The sequence below is a fragment of the Oreochromis niloticus genome, linkage group LG11, assembly GCF_001858045.2.
Source record: "Oreochromis niloticus isolate F11D_XX linkage group LG11, O_niloticus_UMD_NMBU, whole genome shotgun sequence".
Lineage (NCBI taxonomy): Eukaryota > Metazoa > Chordata > Actinopteri > Cichliformes > Cichlidae > Oreochromis > Oreochromis niloticus.
This window is the reverse complement of record NC_031976.2, coordinates 12,622,910-12,647,776: the sequence shown is the minus strand read 5'-3', so window position 1 is coordinate 12,647,776 and position 24,867 is coordinate 12,622,910. Positions and strand designations below refer to the sequence as shown.

General features: G+C 42.1%; 1 protein-coding gene across 3 annotated transcripts in view; it reads right to left on the bottom strand.

Annotated features, from left to right (window-relative positions):
• znf407 (zinc finger protein 407) overlaps positions 1-24,867 on the bottom strand; it is a 152,610-nt gene that overhangs the window by 82,975 nt on the left and 44,768 nt on the right. For all 3 annotated transcript variants that reach the window (XM_025911592.1, XM_005450654.4, XM_025911593.1), the window contains exon 5: positions 2,328-2,402. In XM_025911592.1, coding sequence (XP_025767377.1) covers positions 2,328-2,402 — 75 coding nt within the window. The remainder of the gene's footprint in view (positions 1-2,327; positions 2,403-24,867) is intronic.

Here is a 24,867-nt window from a genome sequence, read left to right as displayed (position 1 = left end):
TCACATAATGCACAAAACATACCTGTTTATAAATCTGGCTGGTCTCTCTTTTAAATTTGTGCCACTCACAAGTTCAATTCAGAATGGGACTGAATGGGAATCTAAAAATTGGAGCTGTGTGGTACCAAAGCACACAGGAAACAACTTGTAGGAAAATCTTCCATATTTAAATCAGGTGTAGTTTTCTGTTTTTGTGATTCTGTGATTTTTTTAAACCACAAATCATGTATAAGTCCAATATTATTGTGGTAGCAAAGCTGAATTTAATTTGGACACGGTCAGCAATCGCTTCCGCAGTCTGGATGTTAAACTGTTGATCTTGAAAGCTTTACCTTTTAAGTTATGATAAATTCAGATCTCTTTTATAAATGTTATAAAAAAGATCAGAAATAAACTGAGACATGAAAGGAAAGCAAAGATGGAAAAAAATATGAAGTTTACCCAGTCTGGCCAACAAGGCATCAGCTGTGTACTGCAGTCGGACATAGTTCTTTTGCTTTCACGGTTGGCCTTGTAGACAAGAAGCTATTAAAGCAAATGTGATTGGTATAATAAATGTTTAAGTGATTTTTCAGAAGCAGATACTTTTTTGTTACCATTACTGTGGAGAAAGTATCGTTTTTGAAAAGAAGTCTAGACAGCAATCAAGACTTTACTCTGATCAAATAACAAGAAACAAAGTCAGAAGAATTTTCTGAGCAAAGTCCTTTTCAAAAGTTGTTTAAAAATGAGGAAAAACTTGCATGAATTACAGCATTGTTTGCATTTACTGGGAAAATTCCACCCCAGTACTGAAACCTTTTCTACTGCAGTTTTCATCTCTGAATTTTCTATCAAGCCCACCAGTACCTCAGGTTACGGCAGATGGTCCGACATTACTCATGCATGCCTGTTACCTCTGTCTTTTCTCTTTATGTAGATTGTAAAACTCTCTGATTTAATGTCTCTTAATTTTGGTCCTTTTTTAAAAATTACTTCTTTAGATGTTAAATTATATGACTGCTGTTTGACAATGTAAACAGGAGAGACATCTGATCTGTCGCAACAAAAACAATATTTAACCCTTTTAGAAAAGCAAAACTGGTGGTACTCTTGAACCTCCTTTTTGTACCGGTATCCTGTTTTTCATTCATTTTTCAGTGGACATGTGGCATGTGTAGAAAAGATATTGGACCCCACGTTAATTGGTTCAAGTTCCCTGTAAGGCAAACATCAGGATACATGGTTGTAGTGGACGAGTCACATATGTAAATGTATGTAGCTGAGAGGCCACATGTATGTATACTGTTACATAAGAAAAAGCATGGAGCTCTGTCAGCAGACCTTGGATAAATAAAGGTTACAATAACAAAAAAACAAAAAACAAATGTGGATGAAACAGAGACTTGAAGCAGTTGAGGATATGAGGATTTGTTTCCATCTAATCCAGATGAACAGCTGACAGTAGGAATTTAGATGATAATGTCTGAGAGATGGAGAGGCATCTGGTCGGGATGCTTACTTCCATATCTGAAGCCACTTGTCATATCTAATACTGCACGTTGTCAAAAGTATCAATTTGGTTGCGGAGTAATGAAAAAGCGGGTCTGTTTCTATTTTAGCGGCTTGCTTGACAGATTGAGAGGTGTTTAACGTCTCATTTTGACTTGTCAGGGTGGAGGAGGGGGGCTTCACAACTTCATCTCCTCATCTTTCGTTTTCACACACACACACACACACACACACACACACACACACGCAGACAGCAGGGCTCTGTTTCTGATAGACAGGGACAAGCGGGAGACATTGCGCATACACAGAGACACACACTCGCGTGCACAGACAGAAATGGTAAAAGAAACATCATTCATCTCTAATTCAAGAGGGAGAGCAGAAAGTAAGATGAGGGAGAGAGCCAGATAAAGTTTGACAGAAGAAAGGGATGCAAGCAAGAGAGCGAGGAAGACAGAATGAGTGAAAGCCATTTAACTCATTAGGGAAAGGGAGGATCTCAAGTTATATTTAACTTGAAATTTAACTTGTGGGAAATTTTGTGCTTAAAAGCTTGCAGGCCTCCACCGGGGTTGTAGCAGTCATCCTCCACCATCTAGAATTAATTGCCTTCTGTATCGCTTACTTTCATTTCTCAAAAACACAGATGCTTGGAGAGCCAGGTAAAGAAATACTTTTTAAAAAGGTTTACTTCTTTATTTGCCGACAGGTTTTTGTGCATGAAAGTCGGGAACACGCAGAAACCATTCTGCACGCGATCCAAATAATTATTTTTTCTACCAAACTGAAAGCTGAGCACGATGTGTAGAAAATTCTGTTGCACGTGTTTAATTTACCTCTCTTTACGCTGTCCAACTCCATGTTTTCCCAGCAGATGGGTGCTGAGGTGTTTCTTCATAACAAAGGCCCACCTGCAATACACGAAAAACACAATGCCATACTTTTAACAAAGAAGTTTTAAGGAAATTTATGCCACTTTAAAAACACATTCGAACCAATCAGCACTCGTGGAAACCTTCATACACTCACTGGCAACTGTTCCAACTGCTCATTAATACAAACATCTAATCAGCCAATCGCATGCCAGTGACTCTGTGAATTTAGGCATACAGCTATGGTTGAAATGACCTGCTGAAACTGAGAACTGTGAAGAAAAGTGATTTAAGTGGCACGGCTGGTGGTGCCAGACGAGCCGATATTTCAGAAACTAATGATCCACTGGGATTTTCCCCACAAAACCATCTCAAGAGTTTACAGAGAATGGGTGCCACTCCTGTCACCCTGTTCTTTTCTTTGTTTTTATCATGTCTTGCTAGCTACTCCCTTATTCACAAGGGGTCACCACTGCAGGTAGCATGGCATAAAAAAAGGGAGTTTTTCATTGCCTTTCCACGCAGAATCAAATCGACAGCTACACTTGTGGCTGTAGCTCAGGAGGTAGACCAAGTCATCTACTGATTGGAAAGTTAGTGGTTCAATCCCTGGCTCCTCCAGTCTGCGTGCCAAGTATCCTTGGGCAAGATACTAAGCCCAAGCTGCTCTCCGAGGCATCCATTGGAGTATGAATGTCAGTCAGGAAGCACTAAAAAGCTTAGAAGAAAGTGACTGGGTAAATGTGGCATGTTGTATAGAGTGCTTTGAGTACTCTGGGAGAGTAAAAAAGTGCTATATAAGAATCAGTCCATTTAGGTGAATGTATAAAACAGTAGACTATGTGCTAAGAAACCTTTTCTTGGCACTCTAACAGTCACTCTAAGTGTCAGACCACTGACTGGTGTACTGAACTTAATAAAATAGAACTCTAGCAAACCTTGTTTTGTGCATTTTCTGTTGTCAATGTTTAATTGTCAGTTTTAACATGAAAGGCTTTAGTACTATGTGTTGCCAGAGGCGCAAGATTTAAATCTTCACAGTTCACATGGTATTCATTGTGAAATGTTATTTCTGATGTGCAGATTTAAACTAAACTGCTGGGCGCTGGTTTAACAGGTGACCCACATGCTGCAAGGCTATCACAGAGTCCTGAGTTTAAATCCAATGTGAGGCCACTTACTACGTGTCTTCCCTGCTCTCTCTCTCCCTCCTTTCCCGTCTTCCTTCCACTGCCCTCTCTCATTAAAGGCTAAAAAACACCCTACTTTATGCACCACAGAAGTAAGACAGAAGTGTCCTAAAAATAGTATCTCAACTGAAACATAATAACTTTGTCTTGTTTCGGTAATCTGTTTTTTTCCCTTTATTATGAGGGATTGTCTTTTGCTTGTCTTCTGTTTTCCAACTGTTTTAAATAACTGCAAGACAACATGAACCCATCCTTTTCTTACATATGCAGTTTTTGATAATAAACAGGTTTGGGTAAATAAGTACTGCTCTAGGTGAAGTGTTCATAAATGCTGTACATAAATGTCTGGCAGAAATGTGTACACATGTGCGAGGATTTTATAAGCTTGTGTATGTGCAGTACTTGCAGTAGCACGCATACACACTCAAACATACCAGGGTGCTGTCGTCTGACAGTGACCACAATGTCCTGACTTTGTCGAGCGCCCTGAGTTTACCGTGTCTCCAAAACAGAATCTGAAAACATAATGAACGGATGACAAGACTAACTACTCTGACATCGAAGCAGCTTCACCAGTGTTTTCATCCCCTGGCCTTTTCATTTAGCACCCATCACTTCCCATTACTGTGCAACTGAGAGACAATGACCACATCTGAGAGCTGAGGAAGGAGCTACATAAAAGAGGCAGCGGGAGTTGAACCGACAGTCATGTGCTCGGCACTGTCGCTGCACATGTTTGGTTCCCCCGAGTCTCGCTCCTCCCAGTTTCTTTTTTCTTCGTATGGATGTTTTCACTTTTCATTTCTTTGCAAGGACATCATTCTATTTTCTCTTCAGCTAGCCCGTTTGTACCTTTCTGAAGCTTTCAGTCTCTCATAGAGCAAAAGCATAATTATTTCACTAATTATGTCACTACCCCACTCTACCCCAGCTCCTCCAACGTCTGGACACACACACACACACACAGGGCTGTGTCCTCCATCCCATCATGGCCCCAGAGTCCCGTCCGTCATCAAGGCCCCCGAGGCCGACTCTAACTAACACTACCACATAAATATTCAAACATGTTCCACTGTTTTGCCTCGTTATCATCACTCAAGATTTTCTCAATCCGCTCGAACTCAATCCATCCATCCGTCCAGAATGCTGCCTTGGAGTTAAACTGGGAGCAAATGTATGACTAAATCCTGTATGCTCCAATCGGCGAGAATGGCAAGATCAAAATGCTGAGCCTCTCTGGCCCACTGGAAGCGCCTCTGACTGACACGATCATCTATAAATAAACAAACAGCATAATTAAGACATTTCTGAGAGGGTGGGTGAGTGGGGGGGTTAAAAGAATTCATCAATACATTTGAGAGAATAGCACGGCCTTGGAACACTTCACGCGTGCTTGTTTAAGTCGTCGTGTTTAGACGTGGAGAAAAAAAGAGCTTGCAAACATTTCTGTTAATTATGTATTACAGCTGTCCTTCATAAACCTAATTACAGAGTGCTGAAAGGCAACAGGGGCAATTTGCATATGCGCATGAAAGACAAGACATATGCAAAATATGATTTTAATTAGCATTCTTTGATAGCAAGGGGTACAAATTAAACTGGCATGTTGAGAGATTCTGATCTCACCCCTTTTTTTACTGGATTATTCTCAGAGTGGCACGAGTGCAAGACGGTTAATGCCCTGTGGAGGCACCTGGCACAGGCTGCATACACACACACACACACACACAAACACACACATAAATGGATCTTAAGATGCATAAATGTGCAATAAGCACACATGCAAACCTAAATAACCATACGCAAATGGAAAATTACAAAGACACAAACTTACAAAATCGCAATTAGCTGTTCACCATGTGATTATCTAATACACATAAATGGCTCTGATAAGGAAGCAGGGAACAAACACATACATACGCACAAATAGTGATACAAAAACAGACAAATAGCAATCCTTGCTCACAAAAAGACACCACGAGTCCCCAATTTCTCATGCATACATGCGCACACACTTTTACACACAGAAAGATCCCATATCTAAATGTTAAAGGGGCAAATCCATTTGTTTAAGGCAGTCTGTAATCAGCCCCCTGCCCCTGGTGTGTGTGCATCCTCTGCCATCCAGGTCAAGGCCTCAGCTTGTCGTCCTGCTGCCTTGGGCTGCATCATCAGCCCAAGCCATCAGCCTTGATGGTTATTGTAACAAAGGGATACTTTAACATGCCATTCATCCATATCAATTCTCTTCCCCCCATGAATTGAACTAATAAGGCTGTGCCTCTGCCCTCCAGGGAGGCTCATAATATCCATTGCAGATATGAAAAAAGAAAAAAAAAAGAAAAAGAAAAACCGAGGCGCTGGTGTTTCACGTTCGACTTTCCCTTCAGACTAATCGGCGCGCCACAGCTCGTTAGGTCCGTGACGTGCCAAAGCTTTACCGATAAGCAGGGGAGACACGGCTCAATTACCCACAGTTACAATCTTTCTCTTTTTCTTCCCTCCCGCTGCCTGACGATGAAGAGATAACATGTCAATATTTGATACAAACAACTTCATTTGCCTAATGGCGTTCCTGGATAGGCCCATCTAAAGGTCTAGAAGGGATGGGAGATCTAAGAAAAGGCCTCAAGCAAATCTCCGCTTAGACGTACCGTAGCCACCCGCCCTCAAATCACACAGTCTGTTTCCAACAGCTGTACGTGAGGCACTGTGGGTTGGAGCCAGATCGGACAGAATACAGTTTTCCAACTTTTTCTTGAGTTGCTTTCAACTTGTTTCATTAGGACTTGACTGTTAAGACCCCACGTGAGTATTTATCATCTCTCTATGAATAGAGAGGCAATGCAAGGGAAGTGAACCAGTGCTCATAGTGGCAGTAATGGAGAGCTGTTTAGTCAGAAATAACTTCAAATTCAATGTCAAACAGAAACTAGCGTCAACAAATAATCAGGCAAGTCTGCGGAAACACTGACGTGACTGTATTCAAGTTACATCGCTAAGTTCATGCACTGTTACTCCGTGTGAGTCAAAAAGAGTGAAGACAGAATCTGTTTTCTAAGTCAGAGTTTTCTCCAAAACATTTTAATGAACAACGGGAAGATGCTTGAGCATCCAGGTTGTTGCCTGCTGTGCATGGCAACAACAGAACGCAACATGGGAAAAGCTATGAGGTGAAAAATGAAGCTGAAGTCAAACAAAGACGTGTACTTTACTTGGTTAGAAGGTAACTGAAAAGCCATTACGAGAGCTACCAGATGTAGGAACTGCTCAACCCTCACTGGGCGAAACCACCGAAAACCCCGGCAAGGAAGAGCAGTTCCATCGGGGAAAAGACGAAACGGGAGGTAGGGTTGAACTCTGAAGTTATGGCACTATGGTTCAGCTCACACACACACACACACACACACACACACATATACACACACACAGGCTCTGCAGTGGTCCGCTGGGCCCCAAAGAAATGAGTGTGTGCGGGCTCATCCAGCCTCCTGTGCCAGTCCTAATGATGGCCTCCACCTGCTGCTTTAATGTCACAGCTGGATCGCCCTCCATCCTTCACTGACTCTGACTGCCATCAGCAGCAGGTAGCTCCCCTCTGCACACTCCTCCCTCCATCTCAGCTTCCTTTATCTCCCTTCACTTCCATCTTCAGTTTCTCCTTTTCAATACATCCTCATACCTCCACACTCCAACAGCGTAATGCTTGATTCATACTACTTCTATACCCTATGCCATAACCTAACAGCATGGCCTACAGAGTAATCTGACATGCACCTTCCAAAAAATGTAGCTACACGTTGCATTGACGCAAACCACAATAACTGCGATACGTCTGCATGTAAAAACAGTATATTCATGAGTAAAAGGACATTACTGCCATGAAACAAAATGTAATAGTAGCAACTGTATTTTTCCATCGGACACATAAGGCTTTTTTCAAGTTTTCATAGTATAAACTCAATTCATTCTGATGGCTGGTCTTCCTGCATTTCATTATGAAATAACTATTGTTCAAGATTTATTAGATCCAAGTCCCACCTGTGATGACAGATCACTGCAGACACACTAAACACAAATGGCATCACACAGTACTATGCATTTGTTAAATGTATAACATCATTGCAGTTAATGGCAATGCTCCATATGGAGCAGACATGCTGCACAAACTAAACACTATTAATTCAAGGATACTACAAGCACATGCTATGCTTACAAGCAAATAGGAAGATCCATAGGAGTTAAAAAAAAAAAAAAAAAAAAAACACTATGCCACAACTAATTCACTCTTCAGAGTAAACACAATGTGCTTTTTCCTTGTTTATTTTATTTATTTATTTATATTTTATGAAGCCATCCCGGAGAAGCAGAAAACCTGGAGGTAAGTTGACATGTCTAATCTGCGAAGCTTTGACAGGCAGGTGAACTGACAGAAGAACAGAAACCAACACTTGGCTGACAGCAACCCTGGAGCGCCGAGACAGCTGCCGACATGTCAGACAGACAGATAAACAGACAGGAACCAGAAGTCGGAAGATAAGACATTTATTGACAGAGAGAGCGACTTGCTTTGCTGACACAGAGACAGACAGGCAGACATCAAGAATAAGGACTCAGAAAGGAGGGATTCTGCTGAGTTTACAGGCTGAATTTAATGGATGTTCCGCAAGTGAGCCCATAGCGGTAGATGGGGGAGAACTAAATGTGATGTCAATTTTTGCAGATGTGGAGATAGATGGTGATAGAAGGGTGGAAAAAGAAAAGCCACAGGAGGGAAAGAAGGGAAATAAAGGAATATGAGAAATCATGATGGAGTATCTGGATAAGTCGGAGTGAACGTGAACTAAGGTGAGAATCAAAGGCAAATGCAGTTTGTGGTGTTGTCACTCTGTTTGACAGAAGCGAGAGGCGACTTCACATCAATATTGCTCGGGCTTATAGGAGATGCACTTATGGAAACGTCCCATAACGTAACAGATATTAGGGAGGGAAAAAATAAACAAATAAAGCATCCAGACTGATTTTGTGTTTTTGAGCTAAAGCAAGCACTTGATCTATTCTAAGATGATCCCGATAAAAATAAAAGACAGGCAAAGCGTTTCTCTGACGACAGATCAACGTCGGGGCTCTCACTGAAACAGACACCTCTCACTTGTGACGCCGCCGCTCGTGTGTGCGCACGTGCCCGCGCGCGTCCTCTAGTTTTAGAGGGAGGTACATAAAAAGCTCACTTCGCCTCTCCAAAGGGGTTTTTTTGGATCATCTGCTGAGGCAGGTGATGGGGCTTGACGGATTGATTGAGGAGAAGTTCTCATCGACAGTGGCAGCGCCCCATAGAGTTCCCAGCTCCAGTGCACACTGTTCCATTAAAGGATCATTTAGAGGGAGAGCAAGTTCCACCTGCACTTATGCAGAGCACACGCTAATGTGAGATGAAACAGACATTTTCAAGCTACAGGAAGGGAGAGAGAAAGTGCAGGGGGAAAAAAAAATTATAATAATGAAAAATAAAAATTCAGTCCCTTCCCAACAGCGCATTTCCATCTTCAAGAGAACGGCGATTGATGAGGTAATCTATTATTGATATCATCATCGCTATGCGCCGATGGCAGTTTCGGCGTTAACAGAGCCCCCAGCTCTGAGCGTCATAGCGCTGTTTGCATATTATGCTACTCAGCTTCATTATATTTTCTAATTAACTCCTTTAATTTGGGATTTAAATCCTGAGCGAGAGAAGAAACTTGAAAATGCTGAACAAGAAAGAATAATGCCGTATTCGGCGTCGAGATGAAAAGTGAGATGGAAAAGAAAAGAACAAGGTACAGGACAACTTGGAGCAGTTTTCAAAACAGATTTCTAAAAGCTTGGCATAGCATGTGTGGCATCAGCACAAATATGATTCACTTTTATGGATTAAACAAAAGCGCCGAGCACTATCCGCTACGAAGACAGAACATGTCCTGAGACACATTTTAAATGAAATACATTACATACTAAAATTACGCTGTGCTGGGAGGAGGTGAAAAAGTCTCATTTTACACAACAAAACAAAATGAATCAAAAAACGCCGGTTGTTAAAGGCTGTTAGCTTCTGTTGCTAATGCATCTTTCTCTCCTTCCTTCCCTTCCTCTCTGCAGTGCAGTTAAAGATATGAAAAATATATGTGCTTTTTATCCCCCCCCTTCTCTCTCTTTTCCACTGCGCCGTGTTAAATCATTAAAGAGAAGTCCTGCTCATTATCTCTCTAAACAAAACTTCTCTTAAACCAAATAAATCACCGTTGCGCTGCGCAGCTAACAGCCGTGAAGGGATAAATTACAAAGCGCCTCACTGGCAGCACTGGTATTTTAAAAAGCTTGCTGCACAATTTCTATGATGTGCAGTAATTTGTAATGCAGGTTTCCTTATGTTTATATGGTCTCTTCAGGTGTGTGTGTGTGCGCGCATGTGTGTGGTGTATGCTGGGGAAGAGGTGAAGGGTGGGGAGTGAAATAAGAGTCTGTTTGTGTTTCTTCAATATTAAGCCCGCTTTGGCACAGAATCTAGCACTAAGCAAAATTACTTTACAACCCTGAATATATTTTTATAAAGTAGATAATACTGCTAAGACAGCAAAAAGACATCACACGGGATAAGATTTTAAACGCCAGTGCTAAAACTTTATGTTTGGACCGACAGAACGGCAGTTAGCATGGATACAATTAAAGGACATACTGAAAGAATTCATGTAACAGGCTCTTAAAGGCAACATGTGTTATTTGAAGATTGGCACAATGTTATTATATATACACGAGTGTGACTGACTGAAGGAAAAAGATGAAATAAAAACTGTCTCTTTGGTCCGAGAGCCTTCTATATGATTACAGATGATCGCGTTACATTTACAATCAGCCAGATCGTGTGACCACTGCCATTGAGACTAGCTTCATTATAAACAGGAAAACACCCCAGCAGGGCCGTAGCTTCTGTTAAACCGTGTAATTGAGGGAAGAGACACCAGCCACCCCCTTTCACCTCTGCAACCCTCTGGACTCCTTCATGAACCAGGAACTGTGATGAGCCCCTCCCGACCTCTCTCTGGGCCCCCAGTGGGCACATTACACTGCAGATAACAGGGTTGCACTAGGGTCCATTTACAACAGCGAGCCTCCCCTGTGCCTCCTGGGGATGAAAACCAATAGCAGCCCCAGTATCACGCCCCCGCACCCACAACAATGAAGTTAAAAAAAAAAAGCTCAAACATGATTTATTCAGTCTGTTTGCTTATACACTCCATCTGCGCGTCCTCTGAGAACAAATTAAATGTACAAAAAAGAGGATGAAGAAACAATGGTTTAATATGAAAAGAAGGAAACGCACTGAAATCCCGATGCTAAAGGTCCAGAATAATAACTTTATTTGTGACACACGCTTACACTGTATTAGCAGAAATGCAAGACAAATGTTAACAAACCGCAAAAACCAGACCAAACTACTGCTCCTAAAAAAAAAAAAAAATTAAAGAAGGATGCAAAAGAAGTATAAGTAAATCAAAGAACACCTGGTGACCATGTTAACCCCTGAGCAATTGCCGGAGAGAGGAAGGGCTGAAGATGCTGAAACTGAAAAGATGCACAGAAGACAGCCTTTAATTTCGACCGTTGTTGTTTCTGGCGAGTGGTCTCGCACATTAAAAAGAACTGAAGCAACATGACAAGTGAGAGTTGTGTTTCTCTCACTATAGTTTTGCTAAAGCAGACAATCCATAAAACATAAGGCCTCCGTATTGACGTTTTTCCTCAGCCGGCTGAGTGAAGGGCGTAGCTGGGATGTCAGGACTGTCTGTCGGCCAGCTACCACTCTCATTATCCTCGCGCCTCTGTGAAGGGCAGCTAAGGTCACACTCCAGAGGAGCAAAATAAACCGCTCTGGTACTAATCTAATATTCAGCGATCCTATCAAAGAATGACTTATTAGGCTCAAAGAACTGGAACTGTTGATGGAGAGGAGAGATTTCTCAAAGTGGAAGTTCACACTTTTTTTTTTCTTTCTCTGAGTAAGGAAAGTTGAAATGTAAAATGTGACACCTGTCATCTCTGGGTGGCAGAATTAAAAAGTACTTTCTCTAACCTGGAAGTGAGTGAATATTTCCTCAGAGGTTCAGTGGGGTGTCAGCGCTCTCAAATGGTATAAAAACAATGGACTTTCTGGAGATTGAGCGAGAGTGCAGCTTAGGAATTTACACAATGCACCGTTCAAGTGTTATTATAGATGCTGCTGCCTCCTACTCAAAGCTAGCGCACTTCTACACCTCTCAGAAAGTATGCATGCACGCGCACACACACACACACACACACACACACACACACACACACACAAAGGATGTCTTTGTTTGGCTGTTGCCGCCGTTGTCTTGACACCTACCATCTGCCGCCCCAGCAACAGAGAAGAGTGAAGAGATGAGTTTCTCTCTGGAAACTTGCCCTCCACCTCCCAAACCCCACCCCTCCTCCCCCCCTCTTGACAAAAAACACCCTGCAAGGTTTCACTCAAATGAGTGCCGGCCTCCCTCCCACTGCCAACACTTTCTGATGCTCCACAGGTTGAATTGCTGCTCAATAAACAGCCAATTCCCACCTTTTCTAATGCCTTGCCTAATGAAGTTTATGCTGCAAAGGATAAAATGGTAAATAAGCCACAAACAACACCACCACCAACACCACTCAAGAGCAAAGAAAGCCTTTGTGAAAACTCCCAGGTTCCCACTCAGCCATTTAATAAAACCTTGTCTCATTGAAGTGTGCATACAAGCGTGTGGGAAGCGAGTGGGGTAAATTGGGACGAGCCTCCTCAGTCACTATCTACAGACGCGAGATGTATCAAAGAGAGCGGGCGCTCAAAAGTAAATGAATAAATAAATAAATAAGTAAATAAAGCACGCTATGCAGATGAGGGTGACGAAGCCTCCATCTCAGCCCATTCTGCGACGTGCTGGCCATTCATCACCTGCACATGCAAAGCGCCCGGCTCCGGTCCTTAGCATATTCGCATATTCTAATGAAGTCTCACATGCAAATGAGGACGACCTTTTCCTTTTGGCTTTTTCCTTTTTTTCCTCCTCTCTGATTCATTTTTTTTTTAAATTATTTTTTTTATTTTTTACAACTTTACATTAGGACGAGGGGAGTGGAGAGTGCTGGCTGTAATGGCTATTAGAGCGACAGGCTGAGTACGTGACGTTGTGATCTAAACTCAGCAACGCTGTAATTAGGCTAATCTATTACCAGACGGTGCCTGTCAGGAGATCTTTATGGCAAAGGACAGACTTGTCAGGCACTTTATTTATTAAAACTGGCTCTGGATTTTCTAAAGAGATGGTCAGTTAGTCCCACAGAAAAAAAAAAGTACCCACACATTGACATGGGCTGAGACACAGATAACAGCAGCACCCATGGGACCTTACTGCTGCCCCTGGACCTTTGAGGTGCTACATGCTGTGCAAACTAATATCGACTAGGTGTGTCCAGCCTTGTATCTGTACAGACTGACATCAGCTTCAACTTGCATATTAAATATCATCCATTTAGGGTATTAAAAACCTAATAATGTGAGGTTGATTTTTCTTCCATGTGTATACACATTTTAAATTACTTGTTATTTTATTTATGCATTGGTTTTTTAAAAGCAGAAAATATTTTAAAGAGGTTTGTCACTACTGGCTTTAAAACCCCTACTGATGACAGTCCAACTGTCTGGCCACTTCCCTCTCTGGGTGTCACGAGTGACCAGCAGAGGGGAGGGGACACCAGCCGTCACCAGCCCTTCCTCTCTCCTGTCCACCGGGCAGGGTCTTGTGCTGTCGGCGGGGAGGCGGGAGAAAGTTATGCCTCCTTACTGTGACTTTGAACTTTCTGAGATGAGGCATAAATATTGAAATATTGAAATGAAAGATGCGGTGGGGCACAGAGGAGGTGGGAGGGGGAGTAGAAGGAAGAGGGGAGGAAGGGGGGGAGGGAAAAAGAGGGAGAGAGAGAGGGAGGATAGACGGATTGTGGGGGAGAAGAGACAGGAGGCCCACTGAGAGAAAAGACAAGGCCCTCACCCTTCTGCCAGGCTGCATTCTAGCAGGCCGACAGTTATGGATAGGAAACATTACTGCTGCTGGTAATTAAAGCAAAAACTAATACTGTCTCTTGGATGAGGGGGTTTCACAGTGAGCATCCATTTGTCACTGCTGTACACTCGCCAAGGCCAGATTAAATCTCACACATATTTAGTCCTGCTGTGCACTGGGGTGCTATCTATCTATCTATCTATCTATCTATCTATCTATCTATCTATCTGTCTGTCTTTCTTCTTTTTAACTAACATTGGGTGTCAAACTAACAATCCTTCCATATTAAATATAATAATGTAGATTCTGAAAAGATTCCCACTTAATGAACCAGCTATTTACAAAAGAGTGATGCCTAAGGTAGCTCAAGAAACACACGTGCAATTGCATCAGCATGTTTCATTTGTTTTCCACATTCAGTCTACCGTCATTGCAAAGAAATGCTACACTGGTGAATCAATGAAACGCGCTGGCATGGCTCCTTGACTGCGCCACTTTACTTCGCTGAAGTATAGCATGTGTAATCTCTTTGCCAGCATTAAAGCTGTAAAACTGACAATTATTTAGATCCCTGGCTCAGAAGAAATTAAAGGTTCAGACTTTCATGACGTGATCCATCGGTAACGAGTTGCAACACAATTCTGAGCAAACAGTCAAAAGTCTGAATAGCGTGCCCTGTTTCTCTGTTACACTGTGCAGAGCCATCCAACGAGCCAGACTGGATCTGTGGTCTATCTATCTATATCTGGTCTAAAAGCCAGACAAATTGTATGTGGATAGAAAAATAAAAGTTTATGTTTAAGATATTGGTTTCCATCTTCAGGGCTTGTTTTGCAGAGTCTGGATCACATTATAAACTGTGACAGACGACAGATGATTTGCCCTCCTCGTAGAAGTGGCTGAAGGTGAAAGCCAAGAGAATCGTATCAATTCAAAGATCTTAGTATCAGGTTTCAGAACACATGTAGGTCAACTCCTACTAAAGAGTCCTCAGTGAGGCAGTTAGTGACTGACTGAGCGACTGACTGCAGAGTGGCAGTGAAAAGGCCACTGGCTGCGAGGGGGGGCTGTAGTGGAGTGGTGAGCAAAGATGAGGACAGGGGAGGAGGGGATGCCGTGTCACCAGACGGAGGGGATCGGTGACACTGAGCGTGTCACAGGGTGACGGCTGCACTCTGCTAGGACCAGCAGCCCCTCCAGCACTGTCAGAGGAACCAGCAGCTCCAGATACTGACACTAGCAGCCATACTGACAAGCCAAACATGACTCGTCTCCGCTCTCGCCACAGACGAGGCCTGACGGCACACAGAGATGAAATGAGAAGGAGGGACAGAGGGATGACTGAAGAGAGAGCAAATAAATACGAACTGAATCTGTGTATGTTGAAATAGGCAAACAATACATAGCGATGTATGGATGAAACAAACAAACAAAAAAATCCGAGAGCAAAGCCAGCTCAACCTAGGTAAAAACACATTAGAAAGAATGCAGTCCACAACCAATGACTTTGAGCTGACTAGCTGAATTCATGCCAGCCTGTTTTAACCCGACAGGGACCAATCAATGGTCTTCACGTTGTTTTCTATTCAGCAGTGTCAAATTATTACCTCTCCTTTGTCCTCTGAAAGAAACTGTTCTTTTGCCAGCTTGCAGAAGTGCTTACTCAATTTTCTTTGACTAGTAAAAACCTAACAAGAGGACTGTGCTGTTCAAATGTAAACAGTTGTGCACAAAAGAAGGCGTGGCCTAATTATCTACAGATTAGATTAAACTGAACCAAATGAATATGAAAACACTTTGTATCCACTTTGTACCCATTACCACAGTAAATGACACATTGTTTCATTCCCCTGTAACCCTTACACAGATGTTACAAAAGAAGAGATTATAGCAGCAGGTTACCACAGACTCGAATCAACATCAAAGGTTAGGTTTAGTTATACTATCTCAGCTCCTTTTTCATGATTTCATATTTTAGTTGATCTCAATAATAAGAGAAAAGGGACTGGAAGGGATAAAAACAACACATTGAAAGGTGGGAGAAAAGAAGGATGACAATGATAACATAGAGATGAAAATATGATGATTTGAGGGGGAAACCATGAAGGGCGGGAAGGGAGGTAATGCCAAAAGGGGAGAGGGCAGAAAACAGAAAGAAGAGAGAAAGAGGGAGACGATGTAGAGGACTCAGACAGAGGAAGAGAGGGAGAGAGAGAGCGCGCAGCAGCGAGAATGATCGCTGTTGATCTTCACGATAAGCGCTCCCGACAACTTGTGACCAAAGTGGCGCTTCGACACTAATCGGCCGTGAAGGCTGACCTGCAGCGAGGCAGCGCAGTTCAGATCGCATAGGGCCAGCGCTGCGGCTCAGACGAGATGGACCCAGACAGGAGACATCCAGGCATCAAAACTCACTGAGAAATTGCGACATGGCTTCAGTGCACTGTGAGAAGAACATAAGAGGAGGAGGAAAAAAACGAAAAAAAAAAAAAAAAAAAAAAGCAAGCAGTGATACTGGTTGCTCTTGGCAGTCGAAGCAGACTTATGTGGCTTAAGATGAAAGAGAAGGACACAGCCAAAGGAGAGTGGAGTGAGGGAGTGAAGGGAAGTGTCTAGGGGAGGGGAGGATGGAAAAATATGAGGAGAGTGGAGGGAAAAAAAAAAATCACAAAGATCAATTATATTGACAATTATCTGTGAGCCGGACTGTGCTGAACTGCAGGATAACCTTGAACTGTTAGTGTCCAAACCTCTGCAAGACATAAAGAGTGTGTGGGCACACATACCAACAGGTCTGGTTACTCTCTTGAGCAAAAAGTAAACAGGTCAAAAGATATAGGTGGTGAATTAAACACATGGCATGCTGCATGGACTGCATGCACAGAGCTTTGGCCAATTCAATATAGCAGCGCCGCTGAGATGAGCCACAAGATACAACCCCCGCCCAAAAAAACACAGCTGGGCCTCTGTGACAAACATCACCCACCAAAGTGGGATCACATAGTTGTGGGACATTTTTTCAAGCTGTTGCCAGTTCGTTGCCTTTCCTTTGCCTTTGGTTTGGCGACTGATATTTAAGGACATCGCCTTGGGCTCTGGTTGTATGTGATGAAAAGTCAAACATCAGTATCAGCCACTGTCGGCCTTGCTGACTGACATCAGTATACTGGCACACAGGGTGGCATTTACAGGGGTTGATTTGTCTTTTTCTATTTCTTAAGTTAATTTTACGCAATGTTATTGCCCGCAAATTCATTGTGCAGTGACATAAATGTTCAAATATAGTAAAGCTTACAGTAATATCTGTGTTACCCAAATGTTTTTGCAACATCAGTGTAACCCCCAAAAATCGAGCAATATAGAAAATGCTGCCATGAAAAATTAAACTTTAAAAGGTTGTCTAGATGATCCTAGTATATTATCATACAGTGATATTTTTCCCTTCATCTCTTTCTGCTAATATGCTGTCAATAACCTGCTTATGACCCTGTAAAGGACAGGGTGAATAGCTATAGCTCTAGAAATTCATTCAGTCCATCACCCAGTCAGTCAGGGCTCTAATTTCCCAGAAAATGCCGAAGTCAATTCCATACCACTTTTTCCCCACACATGCAGGCCTTCTGCAGACATAACATACATTCTTAGATAAATATTTTTACTTTCACTCTGAGCAGGTTGTTCTCGGTTGCCAAGACGCTGCCGCCACGACAGTCAGGGTGGACGAAACATGAAGGTCTTTAATAAGTAGGGAACATGCTGTTTGTTCAGTCGTTAATGACCACTGGCTCCCTCTTAAGGCACCGCATGCACAGAAAAAAAAAAAATGTGTGCACCGTGCAAAAATACACAGGATTTAATCATATCTGGCACCATAAATCATGTGTGTCTGTGTCCCTTTAGGACAATTTACAGCAAGTGAACACGAACTAGGTGAAGAGTGGGGGCGGTGGTGGAGAATGTCTGAGTAAGACAGAGATGTACCCACATGTTTGTCGATATTTAGCGCATCTTTTTGAGAGAGGACGGCGCGGTTCTGCCAAATATGTGAGCTGCCGGGGCTGATCGCAGGAATAGACTGAACGGGTCACAAACCAACAGGAAGCACAGCTCCGAACGACGTCACCGACGAAACAAAACGCGGCTCTACGCCCCTTTTCTGTCTGATAATATGCCAATAGATTCAATAAGGGCAGCAAAGTTCAACCTAACCACCAGGACGCAAGTGAGGTTGTCAGCCTGAGTATTCTTCACATTTTTTTTATTTATTTATTTTTATTGAGTTCTTTATTTTTTTGCATGAGTGCACACACAGACACTCATATTCACGCAGACACACACGCAGACACACACAGTTTGGTTAAATCTGAGACAGAGGCAGGGATTCTAGAAATATTCCCTTATTGATCTGTTGTGGGAAGATGCTATCTCTTTACATGAGAAGCAGACCGCTGGAGCCAGTACACACACACACACACACACACACACACACTAACACACACACGCACACACAAAATCATGTACAGACATATATAAATAGCATTCCTACAAACACATGGCACAATGAGTGTATCCTATCATCTACAAGAAACACAAACACGATACATTTACACACGCATAAACCAAAGCTACCCACAAACTACACTCACACACACACTTTACACACATGCCCACAGAAATAAAGCTTACAATGTAAAAAACAGTAGTCTCAAGACACAAATACCACTCCGTGCAATTACAAACCGGCCCAAAAACTGTTTACTTATTCATTGATGAAGTTAATTGCTCGTTAAAATTGCACATGAATTGTTTTTGCACAAACTGCGTAAACATTTCATGTTGTGTCTGAAGCAAGGAAAGTTTGTGAGGAATGGAAAGCAATATCTGGAGGAAAAAATAAAAAATAAATAAATAAAAAAATCACGGCCTTCTTAACACATGTGCACATCTTCAATTCTTCCCCAACACAAATTGCTTATATTTATGCTGAAAAAATTAGTAGGACCAGTAGACGTTTTTCCTCCAAAAACAACACAGAAAAAAAAAAAAAAAAAAAGGACAGTCTGGGAGATATGTGGCACAGTACACGCTATTAGTTCTGACTGCTCGAGCTTCCCATTCCTGTACTTACAGTATACCGCAAATAGGACCATCACTTTTCATTACCTGCTGTTTCCAGCAGAGCTTCACTCTATCATTGCCACGGCATGCTAATGTAAAGCAGGCTACTGTCATGTAAATTAAACTGTTTGTTTTGTTTGCCTTCCCTCCTTCGGCTGATTGTCAGAGCGACTTGCCAGGAGCAGCAGGTGTGTTTGTTTGTTTGTGTAGGAGTGCACCGGTGTGCCGGGTTTTGCTGTTTGTGTGCTGCTGCTGCTTTATGCACACAGGCTCCGGCTGCACAGCAACAAGTGAGCTCTGAATGTGCGAGTGTGGCTTGTGTGTATGGAAGTTACGAAATCTGAAACACGCACACCAACAAAAAAAGACACACCGACACACACACACACACACACACACACACAACCCCCCCCCCTTAGTCAACCAGATGTGCTCCTGACCCTGAGCTCAGCCACTGAAATGCAAAGTTGCATGCCTACTTGGCACCCCCCAACCCCCCACCCCTCCCCTCCGGCACAGGTACAACCAACTGTCACAAACAATGGGGGGAATATGCATACCGTGGGATAGGGTTTGCTACAACATGCTCTCAATGTAAATCATATTTCAGAGGTTTCCAAGAGACAAGCCAGTCAGCCACCAAGTCAGCCACCTAGTCAGCCAGCCGGCGCTCTGCTGTATCTGCAACGCCACAGGGTAATTGACAGTGCATGTAGCAAAAAAAAAAAAAGCAAAAAAAAAAAGCCAAGCAACCCTGTTTACACCACTGCCTTAAAATATGGAAACTCGTCCCCTGTTCATTTGTAGACACAGTGAAATATCAAATGGCACTAGAGAAAAATAAGAAGCCTTCATGATTCCTCATTATGAGACAGATGACAATGACTCCCGTCTTTCCTGCCTGTAATTAGACAGGGCTTTTTTTGTTGTTGGGGTTTTTTTCTCCAAACGTCAACTGGCATGTGTTAACTAGATAAACAACTCTTCAACATCTGTAAGGACTGTCGTAGGAAGATGCGGTTTCTCCCTCTCGAAACAGAACCGGTCGACGGCTTTCAAACAGACTCACTGTGGCTGCAAGGGCGGTATGATAACTAAAGACTTATTTACACCTAGTTGCTACACAAGTGGTTGCCGAGCCTAGAGGGATTTCTCATTTGGTTTGGTCATATGACAGAACAGCAGTTGTTGAGAGGGAGGTCTCTCACTGGCTCTTCAACTGGACTCAAAACTGTGATTACAGCCAGAGTTGGTAACGGCTCAAGAAAACAACTGCACCTGTTCATGGCATTTGTTGATACTTTAACATGGCTTCATCAGTCTTTAGCTATTAACTATGTAGATTCATTACATGAACACTTGTTCCATCTGGTAAGTGCAAAAGTTGTTCCAAATTATAAGTGTTTTTTTACGCGTTGGTATTATAAATATAACATGAACAATTGCATTAAAAAATTAGGCATATAAATTAACAAGTGGGAAAAAAGCAAATTAATTTAATTGCAAAAATTCAACCAATTTCCCCCAAAATGTTTATTCATCATTCACGTTTTTACAGTTGCAGGTTTTTTTAAATCAACTTAATCTTCATTTAGGGCAACACAGTAGTGTGGTGGTGAGCACTGCTGCCTCCCAGCAAGAAGGTTCTGGGTCAAATTCAGGATGGGGGCATTGCTGTGTGGAGCTTGCATGATCTTCATGTGTCTGCATGGGTTCTCTGGTTAATCAGGCTTCCTCCCACAGTCCACAAACATGCATGGGTTAGGTTAATTGGTAATTCTAATTTGGCCATAGGTGTATGAGTATGAATGGTTGTCTGTCTCTCTGTGTTCCCTGGCTATGAAAGACCGGCGAACTGTCCAGGGTGTACCCTGCCTCTCGCTCTATGTTAGCTGGGATAGGCTCTAGCCTGAATTCTAAAACTCACGGGCATCACCAAATGCTGTATTTCGTCCCTTGTTCTGCTAGGCATTTACTGCAGCCACTTTAAGTTGCTACTTGTTTGTGGGTCTTTCTGCATTCAGTCATGTATTTAATAGTCGACTAGGTGAGATGCTCTGTTAGGTTGAGAACAGGTGATTGACTTGGCGAATGAAGAATATCTCATGTCTTTGTTGCTTTGGCACATTAATGAAAAAGATGCTAGGTCAATGCTGACTATGTCGGCCTCTGGCAAAGGTTTCTGATCAGTTGTGCAGCATTTAGTTGAATCTGAGCAGAGAGTATAGCACTGTACACTTCACAAGTCATCCTGCTACTTATATCACAAGTCACATTATAAATCAACACTACTGACCCAGTTCCACTGGCAAGCCACACATTCACATTGTTACAACATTGCCTCAATCATGTTTGACAGAAACTGTGGTATGCTTTGGATCATGAGCTGTTTCTTTCCTTCTTCATACTTTTCTCTTCCCATCATTCTGGTGCAAGTTAACTTTGGTTTCATCTGTCCAAAAATTTGTTGTGTTTTTTTTTTCCTGAACTGTGCAAGCTCTTATAAATGTTTTCTGGACAAGTCTAATCTGGTGTTCCTGTTCTTGAGTTTAACCAGTGGCTTCTTCCTTACATTCATGATTGTAGACATGTACAATGACACCACTGCCTCCTTGAGAGTAATCTGGAATTGGTTAGATGTTGTGAATTTGCTTATCTTAAACACAGAAATAACTCTGTCATCATGCCCTTTAGTTCTGTGACATCTTGTTAGTGTAGCTTCTCCAAAAGCTTATGCTATAAGCTGGTAAGTTTATTTGGTTTGGGCTTTTTTAGCTTACTGATGGCCTCCTTCATTTGCATTCACATCTCTTTGGGCCTCATATTAAGAGTTCTAGTGAAAATCCAGCAGCGTCAACACTTTCAATCAAGTCCAGGGCTTTTATATTCTTAATGTGTCATGAAATAAGCAACATCTTCACCTGGCCATGAAACTGCTTATAAATCAATTGTCTTAATTTTGAGCGCCTGTAAATGGAAGGTTGTGAATAAAAATAATTCATAAACAGTTAAGGCAAATTTTGTTAAACTTCTTAAAGTAAACTTAAAAGTATGTATTTCAATCAGATCTTGGTTGTCTGAACTTGATTCCACTATAGTGGCGTACAGAGGCAAAACTAATAAAGTTTGACCTTTGACCCTGTGGATATAAAATGCCAAAACTTAATCATTTTATCCCATTAGTCAGTTCTGTTTTCTCATAATTAATTAGTTTGTGCCTTATTCAAAGAAAACAACCCTCATTCACGTTTACAAGAATGGGACAGACACATAAGCTGAAAAACTTAAGGCCTCTGGCCATAGCTGGCATGGAAAAATGTAAACACAAGGTAAGAGTAATCTCATTTACACAAGGCAATTTAATCCATGTAAATCCAAGTAGCTGCTGAAGAGCTCTCACAGGTTTTAAGTGCTTTCAATGTCTCTGTTAAACAGCTTTATGAGAGTGGCGGAAAACAATCAGGGGAAAAATTCCATGCAAAGACTGTATTCCATTTCTTTTTCATGTAACTAACTTATGGCCTCACACACACACAGCAGTCACAGCCTGTGCCAGCTATGTCCACCAACAACAGGCCCTGTCTGTCAGAGAGCATTATTCGTCATGCCTTATCCCAGTGCTTTGCTTTCTTAGTGCCCAAAACAAAACAACAGCATGCTATAGCAACGTCAACGTGATCCCGTGACACATCTGAAGCAACACAAACGCAGCCGAACTTAAAGTAAATTAGCCCTGCGTGATGAGTCGACCACGTCCGTCACTGTGAATCGCTCAGCTCTCCTCTAAAGCAAAGCAGATGCCATCAGAGCAGCACTGCGAAAAGGACACTTCATACCACAATGATAAAAACAGAGAGCCTTTTATATGAACAGAAAGTAATGTGTAATGGCTTTTTTATGATTACAGATCCAAACTGCTGTCTAGTGGATTACATACTGACAGCAGCTGTAAGACTGAAATGACCTTTCCACATGTAATGTCATGTAATGTCACCAGAACATTACACTCTGATGACACACCCTTTTGAATCTTGAGAGTGTGTACTCAGAAACACCGACAGAATGATGAACATGAAAAACAAAAATTCTGGTGTTATTGTCGCAAACACGAGGTCAGCTCTCTGTGTTAATGAGGAAAACACAGGTGTACATTCCTTGTGTGCTTACACATAACATACTTGAGTCACCTTCACAGACATCTTCGCCTTGCTTTCAAAAAAATCTTTGTAAATCCTTGAAAACACGCCAGCGCATAATTCTACACATAGCCAATGCATGTGTCAATAAAGACAAACATACACTGATAACAATAACAAAAAAGGTGGATAAATGAGAATTGTGCATTAAACATAAAAAATATATTAACATTACCTGTTAACAAAAGATTCTTTTTAAAAGCACTTTGAAACTGGTGATCCTAGCCTGTCAAAGCACCTGTGCAGCTTTTCTTACCAGGGATGTGAACACTGCACTCACCCATTCAGGATAACTAAAACAATAAATAAATATAATTAAATGTAAATAATTTAAAAGAATAATAATAATAAAAGAAATGCGTTCAAAACTGCAAATGCTAACCGAGTCCCTCCTGTCTAGGGATTAATAACAAACAATAAAAGGAATGGGGTTTAAGTTGCTAAAAAACAGAACAGAGTACAAGAGGTATAAATATAAAAGGAAATGGGTGTGCCTGTTGCTAATGTCGGTTTTAGCCCGGTAACATGTCCCCAGGGCTACTAGTTCCTTACTGGTGGTTAAACAGAGTCCAAGTCTGGGGGTAACTGGGAGCATTTGATCTGGAAGTTTCCACTGACCCAGGGCTCCTTGTGTCGCTCTGCAGAGGTTATGCTAATGCCTGGCTGGGTCTCCCTCACCGTGGGCCGGCCTTAATGACTCTCAGGATGGAGGGGAGCAGCCAAAAACAAGTCTCCTTGGTGGGTATCTTGTTAAATTAAAGACAGGGGGCCACTCAGGGGACGGTTTGCTAGTCTCTGAACTATTGAAGGACTTGCAGCGGGAAAGTCGAGAAAAACAGCTTCACTGAATAAACAACAGCGGGAGCTCAGCTCAGGGTGGGTTATTTGATACAAACAGGCAAATGAATATGCAAAAAAACCAAAGGTGTCAGTATCTTAAAACAAACATATGCTTATTAGTTTGTAATGCATGAAAATTAGACTGTGCAAACGAGAATTTCGCAAATATTCTGATACATCAGGTGGCGTGCGTCTGACTTTAGGTTATGAGAGGAGGTCAAAGATTGATAACTCGGAGACAATAAAATCTACGCGTGGGCAGGTGTAAGTGCGGCTGAATAGGTCAGTCAAGGATGTCCAATCTCTACCGGTGTGGAGGTAGGCAGAAAACAAAGTGGGGTAGGAGTGTATAAGATCATTCTTCTCTCACACACACGCTGACAAACACACAGACCTGCACTCTGAAACTACTCTCTCTCTCTCACACACACACACACACACACACCACAAGACTCTTTGCCCTCCTCCATCTCTCTTATTCTAATCTCAAGCTAATCTTTTCTCATTCTTACCTCCCCAAACCGACTCATATTTCACCGCCCGTATCTTTACATTTTCTATTATCCACTACTGAAAAATGTGACCAATGCGGGCACTGTTTTGAAATAAAATATGAATCATCTTAGATAAAGATATGGTGCAGTTACTGTTTATTTATTTATTATGCTTTCTGTTTTGGGTTTTTTCTAATTCCCAGTTAGCCATCTGTGGCCTGTTTGCTGCGTTTGCCCTCCTCTTCCTTCACTCTGTGAGAGAAGTTATTCTGCCCCTAACTTGCTGACATTTCTGTCAGTGGTACAACTAATTTTTCTCAATTCTTCCCGCTAAAATAAGCCTTTCTTATTTAAAAAAATAAATAAAAGGAGACTACGCAGCCAGTCTGCTGACCAGCCAGTGGTGTCTGATCAGATTGGAAACCTAGAATATAACACAACACACACACACGTACGCACACATACACACCAAGTCCTTGTATCTACAACTCTGCCAGATATATATAATAGAGAGAGAAATAGGAAATATGAAGCCTTCAGCCATAGCGCGGCGGTGTTACATATGAGGGGAG